General features: G+C 34.4%; 1 protein-coding gene across 2 annotated transcripts in view; it reads left to right on the top strand.

Moving 5' to 3' along the window:
• The window catches only part of KPNA5 (karyopherin subunit alpha 5), a 61742-nt gene that overhangs the window by 7041 nt on the left and 32404 nt on the right, over positions 1-22297 (top strand). For both annotated transcript variants that reach the window (XM_032274967.1, XM_032274968.1), the window contains exons 2-7: positions 606-739; positions 2764-2865; positions 3005-3104; positions 7639-7733; positions 10927-11058; positions 13583-13671. In XM_032274967.1, the coding sequence (XP_032130858.1) occupies positions 606-739; positions 2764-2865; positions 3005-3104; positions 7639-7733; positions 10927-11058; positions 13583-13671 (652 nt within the window). The remainder of the gene's footprint in view (positions 1-605; positions 740-2763; positions 2866-3004; positions 3105-7638; positions 7734-10926; positions 11059-13582; positions 13672-22297) is intronic.

Genomic DNA, 22297 nt, shown 5'->3' with positions numbered 1-22297 from the left:
AATAAAGTATAAATGTTTTTTAGTATTTCAAAAGAACTAATCATACTAGAGTACTAAAAACTGATATTGAAGTCATAATTCAAGTCCTGACCCACAATGCCTTCAGTAAGTGAAAGAAGCCAGAACCCTATAAATATTTGAGGTGTACTTACTGGAGCTTACTACCATATTTCATTAAAAATAAGATACTTCAACGCTGGTTATTTCTTGATCTAGCCAGAAACTGTAATTTAGAAGACTTTTTTTTTTTTTAACCCAAATAATTCATGGTTATTTCCTGACCGTAATTTTCAGAAAGGTTAAAATACTGCAGGTGCTAGGGAGGCAGGAAAGGTTGCCACATCTTTTAATCAATAAGATAGGGTAAACTCTGTCTTTGTTTAGACCAAAATTATTTGTTTAATATGTTATTTCTAAAATATTTGGTCATTTTTCTCTAATCTTAATGTGGAATTAAGGGAATGTATTCTTTGTACATAATTTTCAGAATGGGTTTTGTTGTTCTGTTAATCACTGAGCCTGAATTTAGTTGCTAGATTAAATGTCTCATGTTGTTTTGAAAGAGTGAGTTATTGGTGTCTGTTTTCTTTTCTCTTCCCTTTAAGATGCCATGGCTAGTCCAGGGAAAGATAACTATAGAATGAAAAGCTATAAAAATAAAGCCCTAAATCCTCAAGAGATGCGTAGACGAAGAGAAGAAGAAGGAATACAGCTTAGAAAACAAAAAAGGGAAGAACAGGTAGGTATTTTTAGCTATTTAATTTTGTTTTTTAAAAGTTTAATTATTTGCTAATTATTGGATACTTTTAAATGGAAATGTTTTAAGAAACTGAATATAGCTAAACCTATTATTTATTAGACTCCAGGTATCATAACTGCAAATTTGTGAAACAGAACCTTGTGCTACTGTTAGTTACTGGGAGAAATGGATTTCCTATTATATTGATGAACCTGTGTGTTAATCATATTTTTATCCCATTGCTAAGAAATTTTTCCTCTTGTGTGTATTCATATCACTTCCATATGTCATTGTAAAATTTGCCCCCTAAAAAAACATTAATTCTATATTATTTGCTGCTTTTTAGTTTTCATAATTCTTGCCTGCAAATAAATTATTGTCATCTTCCCAGGCTATTCATACTTATACTGTTCCTCCTGTTTTCTTATCAGCTGTTATCTCTGCTTATACTTTGCATATATGACATAAAGAATATAAGATCATTTAAGAGTACATCTCAATATTTTTTATTCCAAGATATACTTAAATGTAGAAGTATTTATAAAGAAATGGAAGAATGTGGTCCTCACACTTATGAATTAAAACTGATATGTATAAAAAAAAATAAAGTAAAAAATAAAAACAAAAACAAAAGAAAATAACTGATATGTGAAAAGGACTAGCAGTGAAGAAAGTAGAATAAGGCCTATTCTATTCTATTCTGTAAGTAGAGATGGGATCTTGCTATGTTGCCCAGGCTGGCCTTGAACTCCTTGCCTCAAGCAGTCTTCCAGCCTCTGCCTCCCATAATGCTGGGAATACAGGCATGTAATAGACAAGACCAGCTTCAGAAATATGATTATGATTTCTCATCTCCCAATCTATAGCATCTAGCACAGTCCTTTTTAGTAGTTACTAAAAAAATTTTGTTGAATGATTAGAAGGAAGATTGTTTACATATTAAAGAAGAATGATATTTATTTAGCTATCAAAAAGAATATAACTAGATTTTTTTTTTCCCTCAAATTTTGATTTAGGAAATGTATAGTCATCCCTTGGTATCCATAGAGTAAATGACTCTAGGATCCTCTGTGGATATAAAAATTCACTAATGCTCAAGTCCTTTATGTAAAATGGCATGGTATTTGCATATTACCTGCACACATCCTCCTGTATACTTTAAGTCATCTCCAGATTACTTATAATATCTAATACAGCTATGTAGTTGAGTTGTTATACTGTATTGTTTTAAAAAATGTATTATTTTGTATTATCATACTGGTTTTTTTGTTGTTGATTTTTAAGAGATGGGGTCTTGTGGTGTTGCCCAGGTTGCCCTCCAACTCCTGGGCTTGTGTGATCCTCCCACCTCAGCTTCTGAAGTGGTTGAAACCAGAGGCATGTGCTGCCATGCTTGGCTTATTATTTTTTATTGTTATTATTATTTTTGGTCTGAGTTTGGTTGAACCAGGGAATGTGGAACCCACAGATATGGAAGGGCTGACTATACCTATAAATCTCTCTTAGTGAGCTCACCGTATTTCTTCTTCATTTTTATCTGCTTCTGAGTTAATAAGCATAGGACTGTCGTTCCTAAGAGTTGTTTTCTATTCCTTGTTAATCAGATATACTAAATCTGTTAATGTCTCAGAGGTTATCTTTCCTATGTAACAGGTGTGCTTTTTAAGTTTTCCTGGAAAAATTCTTAGGTATCTCATAATCCCATGTGGGAATATATGCTTTTTCAAATGCTATACAATGATTATGTGTACTCTACTTACACACTTACTGTTGGTAAAAGATCTGAGATTGAAAATAAAAATAACTGAACTAGTCTGTGCAGGCAAAAGCTAGCCCAGAAGGTTTGACTTATAAATACCTTTGATCTTCCTGGTATAATGATTGGGAAATACTCAAATATTTAGAATTTTAAGTTATAAAATTGATAGGTTTTTTTTGTCCACTCAAATGAAAACATGGAATTCTATGGCAATTGAATGTTTTATGGAAAGCTCAATGTGTAAACTGATTTCTCGTTATTACAGTTGTTCAAACGCAGAAATGTCTCTTTGCCCAGAAATGATGAATCTATGCTTGAAAGTCCTATACAGGATCCAGATATTAGTTCCACTGTACCCATTCCAGAGGTATGCTTTACAAAAATGTATTTCAAATTATACCTCAACAATAATCTTAGAAATAATATTTATAACAAATATCTATGCATGCAAAATTATTCATGCAAAATATTTAAATACTAATTATATTTTTGTGTGTGTGTTTTAGGAAGAAGTTGTTACCACAGATATGGTTCAGATGATTTTTTCTAATAATGCTGATCAACAGCTAACAGCAACACAGAAATTTAGAAAGCTGCTTTCTAAAGGCAAGAATTATTTTTGTATGCTTATTTGATATTACAGGATTTTGTAGTAGAGCTTTATTTTATTGGTTTAAAAATTTTTAAATACCTTTCTTCGCCAGATACAGGTGTTAAATTCTCTGTATAAAATATATTTTAAAGTAACATCCATTTTTGAACATGAGGTTGTCAAAGTAACATATGTTGATTGTAGAAAAATGGTAAAATATAAAAGCATTTGAAGAGGCAGATATAAAAATGATTAATCCTGCTGCCAAAAGGTAAGGTTGGAGATGTATATTTTTTAATTCTTGTAGAAATATTTTTTAGAGAGGATTTTAAAAATGGTACCATAACATAGAATATAAGCATAAAATAATGGTGTGATCTCAGCTCACACTTTAGGAAGCCGAGGCAGGTGGATCACCTGAGGTTAGAGGTTTGACACTAGCCTGACCAACATGAAGAAACTCTTTCTCTACTAAAAATACAAACTTAGCTAGATGTAGTGGCACATGCCTGTAATCTCAGCTACTCGGGAGGCTGAGGCAGGAGAATCGCTTGAACCCAGGAGGCAGAGGTTGTGGTGAGCTGAGATCACACCATTGCACTCCAGCCTGGGCAACAAGAGTGAAACTTCATCTCAAAAGGAAAGAAAAAAATTTTTTCATATATGAAACACAAGACAAAGATTTAAAATTTAATAACAAATTCTTATTAGCTCAATATAAAATTGGCCACCATGCCCAGCCTCATAATTATCTTTAAGAAAAAAATAAATGTTTATATAATAGTAATTCATTATTTGGCATTTTTTTGTAATTAGGTTGTATATTTTGCCTTATTTACTGGTTCTTTATTATACATGATTGCCTATTTATGTTATTTGACCAATTTTTGCAGGTGTGAGCCACCACTCCTGGCCCATATATGGAATTTATTGAACTAGTAATTCTAATTTTATGGAATTGTATATATGAACTGATAAGGTTTTGAAAATGCCCGTAGTTCAACTGCCTTATTGTCCTAAGAGAGACAGAGTTTAGTGACACATGAATAATGAAAGAAATCTTGTGATCAAGTCACCTTAGATTACAAGGCTTTCCTTTCTTACTGTAATTTATGTTCATAAGTAAATTTAACTTTGATTTTCTATTCCTCACATACGTTAGTAATGTCAAGAAGCCCTTATGCAATCAACAATGGTTTCTTTCTTCTTCACCATACTTCACAGTTTTGGTGTTTATAATTGGATTATTTCTGAGTCAGATTAATATTTTTAAATTGGTTTTAAATTATATTCTTTCAAGATTTTATTTTGACATACATGTCATACTGATAACAGAATTTCTTTAGATTAAATTGTTTTAAGAGTTTTAAAGTTTGCTACCATTAAGAGTTTTAGGGTTTGCCACCAGTGTTTTTATACCACTTTCTCATTATTGAATTCTTTATCTTGATTAATTTTTGTATTAGAGCATTGCTTGAAGGATTTTCTACCTTTTTTTTTTTTTTTTTTTTTCTTTTTGAGATGGAGTCTTGCTCTGTTGCCCAGGCTGGAGTATAATGGCATGATCTCCGCTCACCACAACCTCTGCCTCCTGGGTTCAAGTGATTTTCCTGCCTCAGCCTCCAGAGTAGCTGGGATTACAGGCACACGTCATCATACCTGGCTAAATTTTTTCTTTTTTGTATTTTTAGTAGAGACAGGGTTTCACCATGTTGGCCAGGTTGGTCTTGAACCCCTGACCTTGTGATCTACCCACCTCAGCCTCCCAAAGTGCTGGACAGGTATGAGCCACTGTGCCTGGCCTCTACCCTTCTTATCCTCACCCTAGGAAAATTGCATTGGTACAATTTTTTTTAAACCTTTATATGTCTACATACTATATTTCTGATGTCTTTAAGCAAGTTGTCTGGGTATCAAATTCTTTGATCAGAAAATTTTGTCCTCGTTTACTCTAATTCCCCAAGGTATTCTGTTTCTGTTAAACTGTACTATCTTTCATAAAGACAATTGTTTTCTCTGTTTTTTCTTTATAATGGAATTATGCTTGCCCAGTTGGACATACAGCAAGGGGTTATAGATGTTTTCTTTCACTGATTAATGTGAATTCCTGCCATATCTATCAGGATTAGATAAATAATAGATTTACTGTATTTTTATTTGATTTGTCAAAGTAGGAAACACGGGAAAGCAAGCATCTGTAGCCCAGAACTGGAAGCAGAAATAACAGGGAACTTTGCCTCTTTTGCAAGTATTTCTTTACTATAATTAGTATTCTTACTATAAACACTAGGTGGATATGAATATGCCCTGGGTACTCCACAGCCTATCTTAGCTCCAGCTTTTACTCCTCTGACTTTAATCTGTGATGATGACCTTCTGCACGATCTTCTATTTATTTCCTTGTTGTGGCCAGTCTCGTGGATGTAAATCACAAATCATCCTTTTCTTCAATTCCAGTTTTGTAAAAATTTCTCCAAAGCTTTATTCTTTGGCCTGACTCTTGCTTGGTTTTCAGCGCTGAAGCAGATATTCCCCCTATACTACTTATTGCCATAATGACTAAAAGTCATTGCCATAATGACTAAAAGTCTTCTCAGTAGCAGTTCATCACCATTATAAGATTATATAGACTGTCTTCCTGTCAATATAATACTAATAGTAGTTCATGATACCTGCTAGATTAGCGGACAATCCAAGTGCACTTTCATTGCTTTCTTTTAGATGAGCATAAAGATAAATGTGTTGATTTTAATTCTCCAGGAAGAAATTATATTTGGATTCTTAGGTGTGTGCGTGAATATATATCATATCATATCTACATTTACTTTCATATATATAGCTGACAGTCTCAATGCCCAGCTCGCCCTACCCCCAAACCACAAAACCCTATATTTTCCTCCTCCTCGCTCTCATTTCTTTTTTCTCAAAAAGAGCATGGCAAAATTTCTGTCCATTAAATTTAAAACAAAACAGGATAATGTATTTATGACTTTCTTTGGAAGTAAAAAACAAGATAGTGAAGGTGATAATTGCAACCTTATAATTTTGTTTTGATTTTTTTTAAGGTGGAGGGTAAAATGATTAAGAATACTTACTGTTTTATCCTGTTGATGTTTTATAACGATAACAGTGTGAGTTAGGGTCTGGAATTAATTCTTCCACTTTGAAGAATTGTGGCTTTTCACTTAGAACACCTAAACAAAACTTGATGGATATAACTTTACTAACTTTGCAGAAATTTTCTAAATTTTGCCCAAGTTAGAAGAATAGCACATTTTTAGAAAAATGAAAAGGAAGAAGGAAGTCTGTTTCTAAGTAAATCTTTCTTAACAATTGAGAACATGGTTTCTAGGAGTTGAGCTGACTTAAAACTTAATGAAAATATTTTTCTATATTAAAAAGAAGGATTTGTACATATGTTTTATGTCCACCATTTGCTTATTAATCCTACTCATTAAACACAATATGCTAATATTAATATATGAGTAATTTATGATTAGTGACACAAATAGAGGAAGAAGAAAAGAATCAGAAGTGGAAATGAGTATTCTCTTTTGCTTGACTACATGAATAAATAACTCAGTAATATGCAATTTGGGTGGTGGATGCAGGGCAAGCGAAGGAATAGCCATGATAATATAATGAGTTTGATTTTGGTTATGATACATTTTAAAAGAAGGTGTGAAAATACATTTTAAAAGGTGTGAAAATAAAAATACATCTGATAGTTACTTAGGAATATGGTCTGAAATCTAGGGAAGGAGAATTCATCTAAGGTTGTTAGATTTGTGAATTATCACAAGTAGTGATAATATGTGGTACCTAAATTAACAAAATAGGTACATTTTCTAAGACAAGAATAAACAGGGATAAGACTATCTCAAAGGAAAACTCTTACTGAAAAGTCATAGAGGGTACGTTTTGCTGAAGCCAAGGTGGAAGAAAAGAGTGCTTTATACTTAGATAACCAGTACCTGAAATATCTTTGTCTGGATTTCATATAAACTTCCTAGAGGTTTTATGATTCTCAAAAGCTATCTGCATTTCATGAAAATTTGTCAATAATTACAGACAGTCCATTAACATTTCTGTAAAAAATAATTTCCTGACAAAAAGAATCTTGTTTGACAAACGTTAGGCAAATTATGGTTGATAATGAAGGAGATATGTTTAGAAATTGAGGGTAGTATTATAAAGAAGTAGTGGAAACTTTATTCCTCAGTTGGTATTTTGAGTTTGGAACAGAAATGATCAGTGTTTTAAAGGTGTTCTCCTCAATAGTCTTCAATTTGTGAAATTAAATATTTATGTAGGAAATATTTTTAAAATTTCTTATTGCAGTGAATGAGAAAGCGGAATTTGCAAAATGTACAAAAAGCATTGTAATTTGGAGAACATTTTCCTTCAATTACATGTAGCTAAGCGTTTTAATCTTGGATCAGGGAAACCTAGGAATGAGTTATTTTATGTGCTCTGTTAATAGACAAAGGGACCAGATTGTTTTCTTTATATGTCTTCGTAATAACTTAAATCTTTTTAAATTTTTAGAACCTAATCCACCGATAGATCAAGTTATACAGAAACCAGGAGTTGTACAGAGATTTGTGAAATTTCTTGAAAGAAATGAAAATTGCACTTTACAAGTGAGTCTAAAGTTTTCTTTCTTACTTTTTCTCTGGAAATGACATGTTAAAGTTTCTAATGAAAGCAACTTTTGCAGTACTGACTCTATTGTGAGCATTAAATAAATACTTAGTAATTAAAAGAAAAGGTAGTGCCACCTGTCTTGCCTTTGACATGGTTGGAGTACTAGTTTTTTTCCTAGGAATCGTTATTTTATTAAGCAATTTTGGAAAAGTATATAAAATTATTACTAATGTTAATAAACAATTTAATAACCTTTAACCTTTAATAACTTTTGTTTCAGAAAACTTCAAACTAAAATGTTGTTAAATTTATTTTGATTCTCAGCTAGCGAAGGTTATAACTTTTGCCTCTTAAAACACTTTTAGCTGATTGATTGTTTTTTTAAAAAACAGAATAAATTAGTATTTAGTATTATCTAGTAAAAATATGACCAGAGTTAGGAACATTGGTTCTTAACCATGATATAGTTACAATTTTAAGATGTCTTCCAAATAATTTGCTACTAATGGTAATTTACTGAAGTTTGTGAATATTTTAATGTTAAAAAAAAAAAAGATTGATTTTCCTGACATTCACTGCTATGTATATTAAGTCAGAGTACAGGTTGGAATTTTATCTATGTATCAGGAATTTTATAAGACATACACCTAACTTATAAATTCTATTGTCAATAGTGGAGGACTGTTACTTCAGTAACAGTTGTTGAATTTATAACTTAAGTGTAGTGGTCTATGTAGCTGAGTAATTTGGGAAAGATCCCCACGTTTTTGGTATAAGCAAAGGAATTGCATGTGTGAATGTGAAAAATTGTTGAGAATGTTTACAATAAGGGTCTCTAAGAGGCTACCTCAGTCATGTTACACTTTTATTGTCAACTATTTTGAACTAGAGATCATGAAATCTAGTCCCGTTGGTTTATGTAAGACCTAAGTCCAGACTAAAACCCAGACCTCCTGAGAGTTTATTATTTGGCTTTTAAATTCCAATTGAATGAAAGAAGTAATGATTGAATATGAATAAATAAAATTATTGAGAGCTAGTTTGAGCCAAGCATTATGTAAGATATTGTAGTTCCAAAATTAAGATGTTGTCCTGTCTAAAGAAACTCCTCACGTTCTCCTGGAAAAGACAGACATAAAAAACATCTGTGGTAACATACTATCCTTAGTGCTCTAACAGAACTATAAATGAAGTGCTTTGGGAACACAGAACACTTATTCTGTTTAGGGGAAGTTTATGTTTAAGACTTCACAAAGATAACGTTGCAGGACTAGTCTTGAGGATGAAGAAGCCTTTGGCAGACTGAAAAGAGGAAAATTAATATTAGGTTTAGAGGATAGCATGTGTAGACAGCACAGTGTGGGAAAATTTGCTGGGCATGGTGGCTCACACCTGTAATCCCAGCACTTTGGGAAGCTGAGGGGGGAGAACCTTTTGAACCCAGGAATTTGAGACCAGCCTGGGAAAATAGTGAGACCTCATCTCTACAAAAAAAATAAAAATTAGCTGAGTATGGTGGCATGCACCTGTAGACTCAGCTAATTGGGAGGCTGAAGTGGGAGGATCACTTGAGTCCAGACGTTTGAGGTTGCAGTGAACTGTGATCACACCACTGCACTCCAACCTGGGCAACAGAGAGAGACCCTGTCTCTAAATAAATAAATATTGAGAAGTTGAGCATTTATTAATCACTTAATTAAAACCTGTGGAAATTCAAGAGTGCGGTCTTGGGACAGCTACATGTTGTGCCACGTTACTTACTCAAGTGCATGTGAAATATGTTAGTTCATATGATTGGTCCTAACAGGCCTCAAATTGGGGGCCTACAAACAAGTTTTGTTGGCCTGCATACGTTTTAAAATATGAATTAGATATTAAATGTTAAAAAATTGGGGGATTTCAAATGAATATTTGGGTTTTTGGCTCCTTTTCACAAATCAGAAGTGCTAACATTTTTGCCAGATAGTTAAAATTAAAGGAGGTTGAAGAGTCATTCTGTCTCATTTTCCTTTTTTAACTGGAAAGTTTACCTTTTTTAAAAAATGGTAGCCACATACTCTAGGTTTTCACAGTTGTCGCTTATCAGTCATTTTATGTCTAATTGGTTGCTGGTAGGCTTCTGACTTTACCAGGCTTCACTAAGACTTTCTCATAGGGATACTAAGGACAAGTTTGTAGAGTAACCTTTCAGTTGTCCATTAGTTTATTTCATTATCTATAATTGGTTAGAACTATGGTCTCCATTATTTTTAGATATAAATTCCCTTAAAAATTTTTCTTAGTCCTGCATGTAATAGTAACTGTACTTTTTAGTATTTCAGTAATGCTTTTGGGTACATTATTTGTTACTTATAATGATGTCTATGTTCATGTGTAAAGTTATTTATGTGAAATATTAAATTTTTTTTTTTCATGGTTGATTTTGTATGTCAAATACGTGAAATATTTTTTAAGCTATAGTCACCATTTAGTTTGCCTGTGGATTTGAAGATTGCTTTCAGTAATTCACTAGTTTATTGTCTTGGAGCCATGGTTGAATTTTCTCAGTTGCTTTTATTTTAAATCCATAATGTATACGTATATTCAAATTTTAATTGCATTGATATGAGTAACTTTCCAGAGGTTCTGCAGCTTAAAAGAATACCAGAAGTCCTAGCACTGGCTCTGATAAGGAAAGCTTGATTTTGAAAAAATACCTAAATCTCTCAACTTAATTTTTTTGTTTCTTAAATGAGTAGGTTGAAGTTACTTAATCTGTAGAAAAATAAGTACCACTTATGATTCTAAGTTTCCTAAATATACTATTGTTACAAGTAGTGTCTCTTATTTATTTTTAAATTGCTTACGTTAGAACACTTGATTCTCTAATAATAAGCAGGAGTTTTATGAATTATAAATTCAAAGGTGTTTATATATTGTTGATTTTGTATATTTTCATTATATTTTTCTCAGTTCTTACTTTTCCATATTAAAGAATACTTTCTTTTTCTTTTCTGTAATCAGTGATCTTTGATGATGATTACTTCTTTTTCTAAGAGTTTTTATCCTTAAACTGACTTCACAATGAATCTTATTAATGTAAGTCAGTCCCTCACAATTGCCTTCCAGGTCTTTACTCCCTCTCTTTCCTTCTTTGCCTTTCTGACATTTCTTTGGTCCTTTCATTTCTTTTACTTTTTTCCTTCTTAGTTTGAAGCTGCATGGGCATTAACTAATATAGCATCTGGAACTTTTCTGCATACTAAGGTAGTGATTGAAACTGGGGCTGTTCCGATTTTTATCAAACTTCTTAATTCTGAACATGAAGATGTTCAAGAACAGGTATGTTTCCAATTTGTATTGTTATGTGTACTAGAATTCAGTTTTCCCTTAAAAGTACTATTTGTAATTACACTGTATAATTCATTTTTGTGCCTAATTGCTGTATGTTGCATTAGTTAAAATACAGTAGTGTTTTTGGTGTTAAGTTAGAAGGGAGGGAGAATTAACAGTTCCAGACATAATCCTGGGTTCTCCATAAGTATGATTGCAGCTAGCATAGGAATTACTATTCCTGTTTATAAAAGTGCATACTGAGGTACGCTGGCTCATGTCTATATTCTCAGCTGTTTGGAAAGCTGAGGTGAGCAGATCACTTGAAACCAGGAATTCGAGACCAGCCTGGCCAACATGGCGAAATCCAAGCTCTGCTAAAAATACAAAAATTAGCCAGGCATGGTGCCACAGCTCTTCAGGGAGGAGAGTAAGATTGGGCAACAGAGCAAGATTTGTCTTCAAAAAAATAAAAACAAATACATACTGAGACTCAAAAGTTAGTAACTTACCTAAAGTCACAATGAATGGCAGAGCCAGGTTTTAAGCCCGGACTGATTTGAATTCTTGTTTTCTGCGTATTTGTTTTAAAAATATCACATTACTTTGAATAGAACCATTTTTAAAATAAACTTAATAAAGTTTTGTTGTAAGAGGGAAAATTTAATTACACATAATTGTACCATCTAAATCAAATAATTTGACATTTTTGTTTTGCGTTATTTTTATGTGCATTAATCTGCTGATCTCTCTACCATTTCATTCATCATTTCATTTTATATATTTTTTTCAGTTAACATTAATATTGAGAGCCTTTTCTTATGGCAGTAATTATTCTTCCAAGGAAATTTTACTGATTACTCAATATCTGCTCAGATAATGTACCATAATTTGTTATCTGTTCTGAATTATTGCATTTGGATTATTTCTTGCTTATTTGTGTTGTTATTTATATTGTGATGAATATCATTATATGTCATCACTCTTTATGTGCCTTTTGATTATTTAATTAGCAAAAATAACTACCCTGTCAAAAGATATATTTTTTAAAGCTCTATGTATTTCAAAGTCAGACTCCAAAAATGTTATACCAATTAATATTTCCACCAACAGAATATTATGCTACACAAAGTAGAAAATGTCTTTAAAGGTTTTTCTTAAAAATAAAAAAACTTAGGTCTAGAGTAGATGTTAAAAATACTAACTTATGTTTTAAACATTAAAATAAAACTTTACCAATTGAAAAGTAACATGTCTACTTTTGTAATAACATGAAAAGTTTATGGTGAGAATAGAATAAAATTGTAATTTGCATTTGCATAATTTCTTACCTAATCAAAATTTAATAAATGAATGTGTGTTCTGAGAAATACATTTTCGTCATTTTGCAAATTCCATGGAGTCTATTTACACAAACCTAGATGGTATATAGTATGGCCTTTTGCACCCCGGCTACACATGTATACAACATGTTACTGTACTAAATGCTGTAGACAAATGCTGTTTTTGTTTTTTGGTTTCCTTTTTTGAGAGGCTTGCTGTGTCACCCAGGCTGCAGTGCAGTGACATAATCTCGGCTCACTGCAACCACCACCTCCTGGGTTTCAAGCAGTTCTTATGGTTCAGCCTCCTGAGTAGCTGGGATTGCAAGTACCTGCAATCACACCCGCTAGTTTTTGTATTTTTAGTGGAGATGGGGTTTCACCATGTTGACCAGGCTGGTCATGAACTCCTGACCTCAAGTGATCTGCCCACCTTGCCTCCCAAAGTGCGATTACAGGCATGAGCCACAGCACCTGGCCTACTGTGGACAATTGTATATACAATGGTAAGTATTTGTGTATGTAAACATACAAAAGGTACATTAAAGATATGGTGTTATAATGAGACCACCATCTTACATGCAGCCTGTCATTGATTGAAATGTCATTATGCAGTGCATGATAATAATTGGAAAATTTGCTAAATAGATGTATTTTGCCTCTTCATGTAAATTCAGAGTAAACTATGCTCTTTGTTGAACAGTATAGGTATTTCACTAATATGCAAGGAAAACTTTCTTTTTTGGAGACAGGGTTTCGCTCTGTTGCCCAAGGTGGAACATAGCTCATTGCAACTTCTGCCTCCTGGGCTCAAGTGATCCTCCCACTTTAGCCTCCTAAATAGCTGAGACGACAGGTGCGTGCCACCACGCCCAACTAATTTTTGTCATTTTTTCAGTAGAGACAGGGTTTCACCATGTTACCCAGGTGGGTTTTAACTCCTGGACTCAAGCAAACCGCCTACCTCAGCTTCCCAGAGTGCTGGGATTACAGGTGTGAGCCACCATGCTCAGCTGGAAAACTTTTTAAATGTCCTATCTTTCAATTTGAATATTAAATTGCCCTTTACTTCTCTACTTTTTCTTCTCTACTTTTTTTTTTTTTTAACATGTCACAAACAGTTGCTTTGTTCATTCTGTACTAAAATCTCATTCCTAAAGGAAAGCCTCTTATTTAAAATATTGTCTTAAGATAATTTTTTTTTTTCTAAGGCTGTTTGGGCACTTGGCAATATTGCTGGTGATAATGCAGAATGCAGAGATTTTGTTTTGAATTGTGAAATACTTCCACCTCTTTTAGAGTAAGTACTTTATCACAATTAAGTATATATAAAAAACTATATACTCCACTATATTCTACATACATAATTAAGTTCTTCAGTCATACTTTTAAATTTGGCTTATGGTTACCAGACCTACAGTAGCTTGAAAGTAGGTAGAACCAAGAGAAATTTTCAGATTGTTATTTGTGTCTTTTATGTTCTCTTAAACCACACTTAACAGTGGTCATAGCTTACTTGATGCTTACTGATCTAAAATAATTATTCTGCAAATATTAGGATAGATAGTAGTTTATAATATAATAAAATTTACATATTGCCATAGCAGGGAATCCTTAATACTTGAACAGGCAGTATATTTATTATGTCAGTATGCTTTATATTTTGTTAAAAGAACAAAGATTTTAAGATAGAGCTTTTTCTTTCAGGGTTAGCATTTAACTTAAAGTGATTTATCTCGTGGTTTTCTCAAGTACCTTATGTGTTTTTTTTAAAAAAGAAATTACCTTATAATGTAAGGTCTTTTATAGAAATAACATAAAATTTTTTGAAAGACAGGTTTATGCATATTGCTTATGTATAAAGAGGATCTTTATATAGGATAAATGCCAATGGCAGGTAGGGAAGAAAAATACTAATTGAGGAGATGGTTAGAAGTGAATATTTTACTCTTCATTTCTGCATGGAGGCACATTCTCCATCGTCTCCAGCATAGGAATTGAATAATAAGAATAAATTTTTAGACACCAGTTTGCAAAAGACATTTTATTCTAGTTTTCTGTGGACAAAAGTTATTTCTTGGCATGGTTTCATTTAACCAAATTAATAGAAGATCTGTGTGCAAACCACTGATCACTCACTATAATTTCATTTATTATGGGCTTAAAGTTAATGCTCCATAGTATTTAAGAATTAGCTGAGCTATAAAAGAAAGTACTGATTTAGAGTTCAATAAGAGATATTTTGAAGTCTGTACTATTAAAAACATCTCTTAAAGTTTCAATTTGAGATTTGTCTCACCTGATTTATGTGGTATACAAATTAACTGAGCACTTTGTCTTTTTGGTTTTGTTTTTCTGTCTCTAGGTCATTTTATTATTTATTAATATCTCAAGCAGATAGTGGTTTATGAAGTAGTATACCTTTCTTAGGTTTACTCTTTTTAAATGTCCTAAGGAGCTTTTAAATCATGACCGAAGAAACCAAACTAAAAAATAAAATGAAGGAAGAATAACCAGTATTCAGCCATGTAGTAATAGTTACAAAAATAATTTCAGAAAAGGGTATTAGAAAGTTGGAAAATTTCAGAGTTTCATTATAAAATTTCATCTTAGAAAGTTTCAAGTATTTAAAAAGATGAGAAAGGTAGTAAAAAGGAAGTTAAGTTATCAGTACTCTCATTTTAGTTGGGCAAAAGGAAAAGTTTTCAGCTTAAAAAATATGGATTATTTGTTATTCACATTGTAATTCACATTTAGTAACGCTTAAGTAAATGTAAAACTTTTATTAATGTGTCATTTTATCTGTTCTGTTTGAGTGATATTTTAATTTATTAGTATTCATTTGATTCTCAGTCAATGTAAATCTTTTACTACTACAAACTGTCCTGATACAACTTTGTTGTAATTTAATTCAACTTTAATTTATAATGTAGCATGTTTGTACTTTCTCATAATAACCACATTAATACAAAAAAGAACAGTAATATATAACAGATGTTGGCCAACTTTAACTCTCAGGCTAAATCTGGCTTGCTCCATGTTTTTATAAATTAAGTTATCACAACACAGTCACATCTATTCACTTAATGTCTTTGGTTGCTTTCATGCGGTATTAGCATAGGTGAGTAATAGAAATGAGCAAGAGGGCCTGCGAACCCTAAAATACTTCCTGAGGAAAATTGTCAACTCTTAGCTTATAAAATCAGTATAACTACTTTATTTCTAAGTCTGTTGTAGTTCGTGGAAATCTCACATCTATTTATAGGAAAACCATTAGAACAGAGACTTTTAAGTGTAGTAGAATACATGTAACCAGTTTAACCATTTTAAAAGTATACAGTTTAGTGGCATTAAGTAAATTTGCAACATTATACAACTGTCACTACTATCTAGTTAGAATTTTTTTACCACCTCAAACAGAAACCCATTACCCATTAAGCAGTCACATCCCATTTTGCTGTCACCTTGTGCCTTGGAAACTACAAATCTGCTTTCTTGCTCTATTGATTTGCTTATACTGTATGTCACATAGGTGGAATCATACAATGTATAACCTTTGTGTCTCGCTTCTTTTAGCTTACTGTTTTCAAGGTTCATCCATATTATAGCGCATGTATCAGTACTTTGTTCTTTTTATGGATGAATTATATTCCGTTTTACAGATGTGCCACATTTTGTTCATCCATTCATTAGTAGATGGACATTTCGGTGTGTCCACCTTTTGACTGCTATAAATATTACTCCTATGAACATTCATGTACAAAGTTTTGTTTCAATACTGGTTTTTAATTCTTGTGGGCATATAAATACCTAAGAGTGGAATTTTCCAGGTTATATGGTAATTCTATTTTTAATTTTTTAGGGACTACCAAACTTGTTCATAGCTGCTGTACCATTTTATATTCTGCTAGCAATGTATAAGTGTTCGAATTTTTCTACATCATCACCAACACATATTATCTGTTGTTCTGATTTAGGTCACTTTAGTAGGTATTAAGTTGACTTTTTCATTTCTGTAAAATGGTCATTGTCATTTTGATAGGGGTTTCATTTACTCTGTAGATGACTTTGAGCAGTATTGTTACCTTAATAATATTAAGGCTTCCAGTTCATGCACTTGGGATATCTTCTAATTTATCAAGGTCTTTAATTTTTTTTTTTTTTTGGGACGGAGTTTCGCTCTTGTTACCCAGGCTGGAGTACAATGGCGCGATCTCGGCTCACCGCAACCTCCGCCTCCTGGGTTCAGGCAATTCTCCTGCCTCAGCCTCCTGAGTAGCTGGGATTACAGGCACGCGCCACCATGCCCAGCTAATTTTTTGTATTTTTAGTAGAGACGGGGTTTCACCGTGTTGACCAGGATGGTCTTGATCTCTTGACCTCATGATCCACCCGCCTCGGCCTCCCAAAGTGCTGGGATTACAGGTGTGAGCCACCGCGCCCCGCCAAGGTCTTTAATTTTAACAATATTTTCTAGATTTTAGTAAACAGGTCTTACACCTCTTTGGTTAAATGTATTCCAAAGTATTATATTCTTTTTGATTCAACTGTAAATGAAATTGTTTTCTTAATTTCTTTTTTGGTTTGTTCCTTGGTAGTATATAGGAATGGTTCCAGGTTCAGGGGTGCCCTCAGCTCCCCTCAGAGGATGTTTCTCCAGGTTCTTGGTCTATCACTCCCCAAGAATGGGAGAGGAGATCATGGCTCAGTGCGCAGTAAATGCCAGACTCAAAAGTGTTTGTAGAAAGTGATTTATTTAAGTAGAGAAAGAGAAACAGGAGAAGGAGAGAGAAAGAAACAGCTGACTCTCACATTAAGTGAGAGAATCCAGACAGATAGAATCCAGGAGAGGAAAGCAGCTTCCATACTGAGTGGAAAGGAATAAAGAGATAGATGGAGTTTAGGAGGAGAAGACAGGCTTCCACGAGAGAGTGTGGAAGGGGACTCCAGAGGGAAAATCCAGGAGAGAGAAAGATGGCTTCCATGAGAGAGTGTTTGTCAAAGGGGATCCAAACATGGAATCCGACGGGGTGTGGAAGAAGGGGACTTTTAACCTGGGAGGAACCCCCACCTTCTCTAAGACCCTGGGCCAGTGTAAGCAGTTCCTTAGAACTTCTGCTGGAATGATTGAATTTTGACCTTTTCCTGCACCCACAAAATTTAAACATAAACCGTTAAATCTCCCAGATGGAGAGAGATGGGAGGTGGGCATGGCACTGAGAAGTTCTTGCCCTTAAAACTATGCCCCCTTGTGGACCCTGGAATGAGAACACATTCCCTCAGGAATACAATTGATTTTTGTGTGTTGATCTTTCATTTATTTATTTTTTGAGACAGGGTCTTGCTCTGTCGCCCAGGCTGGAGTGCAGTGGTGTGATCTTGGGTCACTGCAGCCTCTGCCTTCTGGGTTCTAGCGATTCTCGTGCCTCAGCCTCCAAGTAGCTGGGCTTACAGACATGCCCCACCAGGTCTGGCTAATTTTTGTATTTTTAGTAGAGACAGAGTTTCACCATGTTGGCCAGACTGGTCCCAAACTCCTGGCCTTGAGTAATCCACCTGCCTTGGCCTCCCAATGTGCTGGGCATTACAACTGTGAGACACCACACTTGGCCTGTGTGTTGATCTTGTATCTTGCAACTTTGTTGAATTTATTAGCACTAATGGTTTTTTTTTGCGGATTGTTGTGGATTTCCATATATTAGATCATGTCATCTGTCAATAATGATAGTTTTATTGCTGAGTATGGTGGTACATGCTTGTAGTCCCAGCTACTTGGGAGGCTGAGCAGGGAGGTCATTTGAGGTCAGGAGTTTGAGGCTGTAGTGTACTATAATCATGCTTGTAAGTCGTCACCTCACTCTATCCTGTACAACATAGCAAGACTCCATCTCTAAATTTTTTTTTTTTTTTTTTTTAAAGATAGTTTCTGGGAGGGAGGGTAGGAAGGGATAACAGGGGGAGAAATGTTAGGTATAAGTGATGGGGGAATGGAGGCAGCAAACAACCTTGCTGTGAATGTACCTATGCAACAATCTTGCATGATCTGCACATGTACCCCAGAATCTAAAGTACAATTTTAAAAAAAGATAGTTTCATTTCTTGCTTTTTAATTTGGCTGTCTTAAATCTTTTTGTTGCACAATTGCTTTCGATAGAGCTTCCATTACAATGTTATTTAGAAGTGGCAAAAATGAATGTCTTCATCTTCTTTCTTAGAGTAAAAACTGACTCTTTCACCATTCAGTGTGATGTTAGCTATGGTTTTTGATAAATGCCTTTTATCATGTTGAGGTAGGTTCCTTCTATTTTGTTTAGTGTTTTTATCATAAAAGGATGTTGAGTTCTTTTAAATACTTTTTGCATCCAATGAGATGATTACTTGTTTTTTTAATTCATTATATTAATGTAATGTATTTTGATTGATACTTGTATATTGAACCTCCCTTATTCCTTGGTTAAATGCCATGTGGTCATATTATAAGCTGCTAGATTCAGTTTCCTAGAATTTTGTTGAGGATTTTTGCATGTATATTCCTAAGAAATATTGCCTGTAACTTCTGTTTTGATGTCTTTGGCTTTGGTATTAGGGTAATGCTATCCTTGTAGAATTGATGAGGAAGTGTTCTCTTATTTATTTTTTAAAAATTTTGCAGGTACAAAGTAGGTGTGTAGCGTACATGAGATGTTTCGATACAGGCATGCAATATGAAATAAGCACATCATGGAGAATGGGGTATCTATCCCTTCAAGCTTTTATCCTTTGAATTACAAATAATCCAATTACATTCTTTCCGTTATTTTAAGTGTTCTCCTGTTTTTTGCATTATTCATTAATGTTTGGTAGAATTCATCAGTGAAGCCATCTGTTGCTGGACTTTTCCTTTTTGGGAAGTTTTTGATTAAAATTCAGTATCTGGTTACAGTTCTATTTAGATTTTCTATTCTTTTTTGTTTGTTTGTTTTTGAGATGGAGTCTTGCTCTGTCGCCAGGCTGGAGCGTGGTGATGCAATCTTGACTCACTGCAACCTCCGCCTCCCAGGTTCAAGCGATTCTTCTGCCTCAGCCACCTGAGTAGCTGGGTCTACAGGGGTGTGCCACCATGCCTGGCTAATTTTTGTATTTTTAGTAGAGATGGGGTTTCACCATGTTGGCTAGGATGAGATCTCTTGACCTCCTGATCTACCAGCCTCAGCCTTCCAAAGTGCTGGGATTACAGGTGTGAGCCACCGCACCTGGCCCAGATTTTCTATTCTTAAGTCAGTTTGGTAGTTTCTATGTTTCTAACCCAGTTTTTCTATTCTTTTTTTTTTTTTTTTTTGAGACGGAGTTTCACTCATGTTACCCAGGCTGGAGTGCAATGGCGCGATCTCGGCTCACCACAACCTCCGCCTCCTGGGTTCAGGCAATTCTCCTGCCTCAGCCTCCTGAGTAGCTGGGATTACAGGCACGTGCCACCATGCCCAGCTAATTTTTTGTACTTTTAGTAGAGACGGGATTTCACCATGTTGACCAGGATGGTCTCGATCTCTTGACCTCGTGATCCACCCGCCTCGGCCTTCCAAAGTGCTGGGATTACAGGCTTGAGCCACCGCGCCCGGCCTAGATTTTCTATTCTTAAAGTCAGTTTGGTAGTTTCTATGTTTCTAAGTAGTTTTTCATTTCTTCTAGCTTATCCAGTTTCTTGGCTTTTGATCATAGTATTCTCATATAATTCTTTTTATTGTTGAAATGCTGATAGTAATGTCTCTACTTTCATTCTTAATTGTAGTAATGGGAATCTTTTTCCTTTTGTCCGTCTAGATAAAGCCTTGTTCTTTTTGTTGATTTTTTTTTTTTTTGTCAAAGAACTACATTTTTGTTTAGTTGATATTCTGTAGTGTTTTTCTATTCTGTATTTTATCTCTGCTCTTCATTTTCTTTCTCCTGCTAGCTATGAGTTTCATTTACTCTATTTTTTCTAATTTCTGAAGGTGGAAGATTGAGATCTTTTTTCATATGGGTGTTAACAACTATAATTTTTTTTCCTGAGTATTAATTTCACTACATCCCTTAGGTTTTGTTGTGTTTTCATTTTTATCTCAAAGTATTTTCTGTGTGTGTGTGTGTGTGTGTGTATTTTAACTCACTGGTTATTTAAGAGTGTGTTACTCTACTCATATTTCTGAATTTTCTAGTTTTCTCTCTATATTCTTAGTTTCATTCCATTGTTGTCAGAGAAGATACTTCTTACGATTTCACTTTTCGAAAATTTTTCAGGGCCAGAGCCAGACACAGTAGCCCACGCCTGTAATTCCAGCACTTTGGGATACCAAGGCAGGTGAATCACTTGAGGCAGGGAGTTTGAGACCAGCCTGGCTAACATGGTGAAACCCTATTTCTACTAAAAGTACAAAAATTAGCTGGACTTGGTGGCACATGCACATAATCCCAGCTACTCAGGCGGCAGAGGCAGGAGAATTGCTTGAACCCTGGAAGCAAAGGTTACAGTGAGTGGTGATCATGCCACTGCACTTCAGCCTTGGTGACAGTGAGACTCTATCTCAAAAAAAAAAAAAATTTATCAGAACTGGGCATGGTGGCTCATGCATGTAATCCAAGCACTTTGGGAGTTCAAGACCAGCTGGACAACATGGCAAAACCCCATCTCTGCACAAATACCAAAAAGCTGGATGTGGTGGTGCATGCCTGTAGTCTTAGCTGCTCAGGAAACTGAAGTGGGAAGATTGTTTGAGCACAGGAGGTGGAGGTTGCAGTGAGCTGAGATCTCATTGCTGCACTCTAGTGAGAATCTGTCTCAGAAAAAAAAAAAGAAAAAATTATTAGATTTGCTTTGTGATCTAACATATAATGTATCCTGTAGAATGTTGCATGTGTGCTTGAGAAAAATATATATTCTGCTATTATTGAGTGGAATGTTGTCTAGATGTCTGTTATATCTAGTTGGTTTATAGTGTTGAAGTCCTCTATTTTCTTATCTACCTAGAAGCTCTATCTATTATTTCAGGCAGCATATTGCACTCTCATATTTTCTTTGCACAGCAGTCTTTTTCTCACTTTAATTCTGTCAGCTTTTGCTTTGTATATTTTTGGGCACTCTTATTAGAACACGTAAGTTTATGAGTGATCCTTTTTTTTTTTTTTTTTTAGACAGAGTCTTACTTTGTCGCCGAGGCTGGAGTGCAGTGGCACAATCTTGGCTCACAGCAACCTCCGCCTCCCGGGCTCAAGTGATTCTTCTGCCTCAGCCTCCCGAGTAGCTGGGACTACAGGCATGTGCCATCATGCCTGACTAATTTTTTGTGTTAATAGAGATGGGGTTTCACTGTGTTAGCCAGGATGGTCTCGATACCCTGACCTGTGATCCGCCTGCCTTGGCCTTTTGCATTTTTCTTTTAAGTCATATAGGGAAAAAAAGAGAAATTACAAACCCCAAATTCCATAATACTAGCTCTTAGAGTTACCTATATAGTTATCGTTAGCAGTATTCTTATTTCTTTGTATGGTTTTGAGATATTGTTGTTTATTGCCCTTTCATTTCAGCATAAAGGATTCTCTTTAGCTGTTCTTGTAAAGCCATTCTGCTAATGATGCCTTTCCTTAGCTTTTGCTCCTGTGGGAATCTCACTTTCTGTTTGGAAGGATTGTTTTGCCAGATATCAAAGTCTTGGTTGAGAGTTTTTTTCTTCAGCACTTTAAATGTGTTATCCCATTGCCTCTGTCCTTCATGGTTTTTGATGAGAAATCAGCTATTGATCTTTATGAGGAATCTTTGTACACTATGGGTCACTTCTCTCTTTTTATTGTCAAGATTCTGTCTTTTGTCTTTTGTTAATTTGATTACAGTGAATCTTGGTGTGTATCTGTTTGAGTTTATCCTTAGAGTTTATTTAGCTTCTTGGATGTGTAGATACATTTCTTTTATCAAA

Source organism: Sapajus apella, unplaced genomic scaffold (genome assembly GCF_009761245.1).
Source record: "Sapajus apella isolate SASKATOON/1434 unplaced genomic scaffold, GSC_monkey_1.0 scaffold6, whole genome shotgun sequence".
Taxonomy (NCBI): Eukaryota; Metazoa; Chordata; class Mammalia; order Primates; family Cebidae; genus Sapajus; species Sapajus apella.
Note: the sequence above shows the minus strand (reverse complement) of the source record. Positions and strands in the feature narration are given on the sequence as shown.